The sequence below is a fragment of the Grampus griseus genome (assembly GCF_964374135.1).
Source record: "Grampus griseus genome assembly, chromosome: X".
NCBI classification, from domain to species: Eukaryota; Metazoa; Chordata; class Mammalia; order Artiodactyla; family Delphinidae; genus Grampus; species Grampus griseus.
Genome location: NC_138999.1, coordinates 47951086 through 47957085, shown reverse-complemented (window position 1 = coordinate 47957085; position 6000 = coordinate 47951086). Strand labels below are relative to the sequence as shown.

The 6000-nt window shown below is 36.4% G+C and overlaps 1 protein-coding gene across 5 annotated transcripts in view; it reads right to left on the bottom strand.

The window, feature by feature from the left end:
* Positions 1–1186: 1186 nt before the first annotated feature.
* Positions 1187–6000, bottom strand: part of RRAGB (Ras related GTP binding B) — a 50810-nt gene continuing 45996 nt past the window's right edge. For all 5 annotated transcript variants that reach the window (XM_082681663.1, XM_082681660.1, XM_082681661.1 and 2 more), the window contains 3 exons: positions 3740–3831; positions 2568–2683; positions 1187–1662 (listed from right to left, as the gene is read on the bottom strand). In XM_082681663.1, coding sequence (XP_082537789.1) covers positions 1565–1662; positions 2568–2683; positions 3740–3831 — 306 coding nt within the window. In that variant the 3' untranslated portion in view covers positions 1187–1564. The remainder of the gene's footprint in view (positions 1663–2567; positions 2684–3739; positions 3832–6000) is intronic.

The following is a 6000-nucleotide window of genomic DNA, read 5'->3' as shown; positions in this document are numbered from 1 at the left end:
TACTAGGATAAAGAATCTGGAACACCTACTTAAAAAACTCTCCTTCTGTAGAAGATTAATACAACTGTTGATAAAATTAGTCCAATGAGATTCTTTTAAGAATTGATATTTTTAATCTACATAATGTTAAACTGCCTAAAAAACAACATGTTCTTTGTTGCTCAGTAAAACCTCTATCTCAATTGGGGACAATAAGATGGGGAAAGGTGAGGTTCTGGCAGTCTGGAAGAAGTTTCTTTATGACATAGAGACAAGAAAATTGAGATGAGTCTACTCTGCTGTAGATTCCCTAAATGCTTTTGTGCTCTGTTTCAGTTCTATGGAAACTGAAAAAGGGCTTTGAGTAGTTCTAGTCAGTGTTGTCAAGCTCCATTCCTCCTAGTTCACAATGCCTCATCTTTTCCTTAGGGGATGAAGTCAAATAAACTCCCAGCCTGAAAGAGGTTTTTGTTTGTTTGTTGTGTGTTTTTTTTGTTTTTGGCGGTACGCGGGCCTCTCACTGTTGTGGCCTCTCCCGTTCGGAGCACAGGCTCTGGACGCGCAGGCTCAGCGGCCATGTCTCACGGGCCTAGCTGCTCCGCGGCATGTGGGATCTTCCCAGACCGGGGCACGAACCCGTGTCCCCTGCATCGGCAGGCGGACTCTCAACCACTGGGCCACCAGGGAAGCCCTGAAAGAGGTTTTAATACTACTTAACTAGTATAATGAAGGCACATCCCACCAGGTGTTACGGAATATATAAAATTAACCATTCCTGGACCTCATAGAAAGAAGACTTACATCTCATAGACACTATTTTCCCTCAACTTTTTATTCATTCCTTCTCCAGTTGCATCCTGAAATAGACTTTCAGTACACCTCAGGCCTGGATTACTACCACAGTTTCTCCGACTGCCATCAGTCAGCCTATAGGTTAACTTTCTTTCAACATTCCTTTGTCGTTTCCTATCACATTGTACCAAAACTCTTCTGCCTAGCTTTAAGGCTATCATTTGGCTCATCCTTCCTATCCAACTTTATTTTGTACTATTTCCCAAATAGAAGGTCCCCTTCCCCTAGGATAACTGAAATTCATTTGCTCTTTCTTAGGGAAAAGTTGAAGAAACAAGGAAAAGAAAAACAGACACTGACATCCCTAACAGCAAAAGTTTATTTACAATTGTAGTTAAGGAATATTTTTAATGCATGCTGAGAAAACAGTAATATTCCAAACGTATAGGTTACTCTCTGGTAAGGAATACAAGATGACGCTGGGAAAGGCTTTGGCATACACAACAACTGGAACCAGGTTAACAGAACACCTGCACTATTAGAACGTTGTTATCAGAACACTTATATATCACCTATTTATATGTCACACCAACTTCATAAACAGCTCATCTTCTAACTCCTCACTGGCTATTTGAGTAAATAGCATTCAAGGTTAAACATTAAGACTGGGGAGTAGGGAAGAAATACAGAAGTGATAAGCATCACAACATTTCAGAGCCTATATATACTAATACAACATTAAGATTAAGAAACAGTATTCCAATTTTTTTCTGAAACAGTATTTGGCAATGTTTTAGCGCATAAGGAGACACTGCTTTGGTCCATCCACTCTTTCCAGCTTTTCAAAGTGTTTCCTGGCATTGCGGATATTGATCAGAGTAGCTGCAGAAGCTGAGGGTGGGGTAGGGAAGATAACCAACAGACTAAGTACAAGCAGCCAAAGGAATAATTGACTAGTAAAAACAAATAAACAAAAGAGAGCCAAATCCCTCAATGTATGTCACAGAGAACATAAGTCCCAAGTTAACCAGAGTTTAATTTTTCTGAATAAATAAAAGATTTGTTTATATTCTAAACACAGTATTTTCAAAATAAATTTTCAAACTCTTTTGGTTTGGAGCTAATAGTAAAAAAAGAACATTATCTTATATTGTATTCTAATATTAACCTAAGATAGATAACTTAAGAGATAATTTAAACTTCTGGGAGCATCCTGGAAATACTGCTAGAACCTTTATTTCAATGGTTGTGATGGATATGGCTATTATGGCATGGAAGCACCAAATATCTCTCTTTATGCTCATAACAGAAATATGGGAGTATGGTACTTAGGAATATACAATGACATATAAAATGGTTCAACATTTAATAGTTCAGAGCTTAGATTGACTGGTCTTTTAAAAATCTACCCCACATGGAGCATAAGTCATACATTTGGGTTCTTTTTCTTTAAAATCCTTAGATGTAATAACTATACGTAAGTAATTTTTAAAGTTCCCATGAAGAAGATATAATACCCTAGAGTCTAAATTATCTTTAAGTTTCAAAATATGTCTATTAAATAAAAAGTATTTACCACTAGTACTAAATTTTTTTTTCACTGTGGTAAAATGCACACAAAATGAAATTTACCATTTTAACCATTTTCAAATGTATAGGTCAGCGGCATTAAGTACATTCACAGTGTTGTGCACTACTAAATAGCTTTTCAGTATCTTTAATAATGTACTACCTCTAGGGAAATTAGTTTAAAAAATACGTGGCTTTGAACCTATGTCGGCTAAGTTTAAACTTACGAATGGATGGATCAGACATCACGACCATCACATAAGTGTTGGATGTAAAGATGTCAATGAAAGCAGCAAAGTTAGAGTTCCTGACTTCCATGCTCTGGAAAGAGGCAGCCAGCTTGCTATAGGAGAAAGGAGAAAAGTGAGTAAAGAACGTAAAATAATAGCAACATAAGACATTCTTATTTTTCACGTTAAATATTTTCATAGCATTATATCTCAATCCACCACCTCATTAAGACAGTTAATCACTAATCCACTTTGCTTTCCAAGGAAACTCTAATGACAAATTTAACACGTGCTGGAAAGTGACTTAGAAAGTGGATTAGGACTTGATACTGACTGTGAAATGAAAAGTGGGCTTAGACCTAGATTCATATTAAAAATCATGTTACCAAAGATTTCTCTAATATTTAAGTTTATTCAGTTGAAATTTCCCTATCATTGAGATTAATAACTGTATCTTTTGAATGTTAGTTATGCTGAAATTCTAGAAATGATCCCATTTCTTTGAAAACAAAAAGGGTAATGATATTTATATGCCATTTGCTATTTCTTCTTAAAAATGTTAGAATAAACATGCCAGAAAGTCTCAAAGTGTGCTATGACATAAAAGGGAAAAAATTACACTTATTCTATTGTCTGGGCATCAAAGTTTTACCAGGATAAGAATTTTGATTATTAAATCTTTACTAGATTATGATGTTCAGCCATTCCTTCTTCCTATATTCACAATGCTAAGATTCAAATTGTATTTAAACAAAGCTGAGACAATATGATCAGATATTTCTAGACTCTCTACTTTGTACCATTCTTGAATCAGTCCCTCACTATTTTAATTACCGTAGTTTTATAGTAAATCTTGGTATTTGGTAGGGTAAATTCTCCTTTCTTGTTTTTCAAAACTCTCTTGGACATTTTCTGTTTATTTTTTTCCCAAATAGTATCAAACATCTTGAAGGGGTACTCTGCTTAGATATTTTTCATATGCTTCTTCTGCATCAGTTGACTTTGCATTAAAGATGTCTTTCACTTCTGTCAACTGTAGGCTCCCTTAGAGTTTAGCTTTATTTTTAATATAAAGAAGAATATAGAAGTACAGTCTACTATAGTTATTTGAATCTCTCAAAAAATGACAATTTGTTCCAGAGATAAATACATCACATAAGATCTCTTACCTGCAGCTCAGCTTAAATTGCTTAATAATGTTGCTGATTTTCTCAAATCTGTGGACATCACGCTGTTCTTTACATTGATAGTGAGAAATCACCTATGAAAAAGAGCAATGCCCTTTAAATTCATGCAGCATTGTCATATCACCCTCTACTACTCTTCAAGGCAATACATTTGTCAGTCTCTTGGTCACCCTGATTTTCAGGGTAGACTTGGCACCTGGCTTTACTGCCTCTATTCCTCTGTCCCATATCCTGTTAACATCTGCATAATTTCAACATCCCTACGGATGACCCATCCAGTACTGTTTGGTTATAAATTTATTAGATCATTTAAGTATTGTATTATCTATTTTGGTTCATTGCTGTCCTTTCTCACTTACTTTAATCATTAAATATTCATCTTATTTCAATTTTTTCAAATTATTTCTATTTTTTGATTCAAAAAAAGTACAAATCAAAAAGGAAAAATAAAAATTCTTAGCTGTTTTTTTAAAAATATTTTATTTATTTGTTTATTTATTTTGGTTGTGTCGGGTTTTAATTGCAGGCACACAGGATCTTCGTTAAGGCATGTGGGATCTTTTCGCTGTGGCATGCAGGCTCTTCGTTGCGGCACTCAGGCTTCTCTCTATTTGTGGCACGTGGGCTCCAGGGCGTGTGGGCTCTGCAGTTTGCAGCATGCGGGCTCTCTAGTTGAGGTGTGCAAGCTCAGTAGTTGTGGTGCACAGGCTTAGTTGTCCCGTGGCACGTGGGATCTTAGTTCCCCGACCAGGGACTGAACCTGCATCCCCTGCACTGGAAGGTGGATTCTTTACCACTGGACCACCAGGGAAGTCCCTCTTAGCTGTTGCTGAGGTGTACTTAATGTATTTAATTTTAATGAAGTCTATAACCAAGTGGTTTTTGGTATCATATTTAAAAATCTTAACTGAACGATTCTGACCTCTGAGGATTTACTATTTATAAATGAACCTATTCATGATGGACACCAATGCCAGCTGAAAATACTTCCCCTCACACTTTCAGATTAATAAAACCACAAAAGTATTTCCCATAGGCTGATGTAAAGTTTCTAGTAGGAAGCAAAACTGAGTCATTTGCCAGAAGAAAATTCACAGGGCAATTCCCTGAAACCATGTGAAAATTTCAAAACATAATTCCTAGACCAATGGTGGAATAGGTTCCTGTTGATTGACTTCAAGAGCTATAGTGAAAATGGTCAATCACAACGAAACTTAGTCCTCAAGAGAAAGCAAAAGCTACTTGTCACTGCCAGTGAAAAACAGAGTTTATATTAGGTTAACCTCTATGATCATGTGCGGTAGATGTGGCAGGAGAATACTGCTGAAGCAGGATTCTACCATGCCACATGTCTCAAGATAGACAGAAGAGCTCACCTGCTTGTTGCTATTACCACTAGCAGGAAAGACAGGGCTCAGGGTAGTGAACTTCCAAGCAAGTGATCCCTGCCTATGGGCTGAGGCAGAAAGACACTCTAGTTAGGACTCCTTGCCTCAGCTGTACCAGTTAGCAGGAAGGATGACTCCCAAATATGCTACCATTAAAAATAATGTTTCCACAAAGGAAGGAGAAAAAAATTGCACTTTGAATTCTCTGCCCTCTGTTGGCTGCAATAGCAAAAGAAATCAATGTTAAACAGTTTGCCAACTGTATGCTAAACTTTGTGCTAGGGCTTAATGCTACCTTGTCCCATTTTAATCCACACAATAAACCTATGATATAGATATTATTATCTCCATTTTATAAAAGGGGAACCAAACTCAGAGAGATTAAGATATGTGTCTACCATATATATGCTGTCTACAAGAGACCAACTTCAGATCTAGGGCCACATACAGACTGAAAGTAAGAGGATGGAAAAATGCATTCCATGCAAACAGAAATCAAAAGAAAGCTAGAGTAGCAATACTCATATTAGACAAAATAGTTTAAAGAATGTTACAAGAGACAAAAAAGGACACTACATAATAATCAAGGGATCAGTCCAAGAAGAAGACATAACAATTGTAAATATATATGAACTCAACATAGGAGCACCACAATATATAAGGCAAATACTAACAGCCATAGAAAGAAAAGTCGACAGTAACACAATCATACTGGGGGACTTTAACACCCAATGTTCATCAATGGAAAGATCATTCAGACAGAAAATCAGTAAGGAAACACAGGCCTTAAATGACACATTAGGCTAGATGGACTTAATTGATATTTAGAGCATTTCATCCAAGAGCAGCAGAATA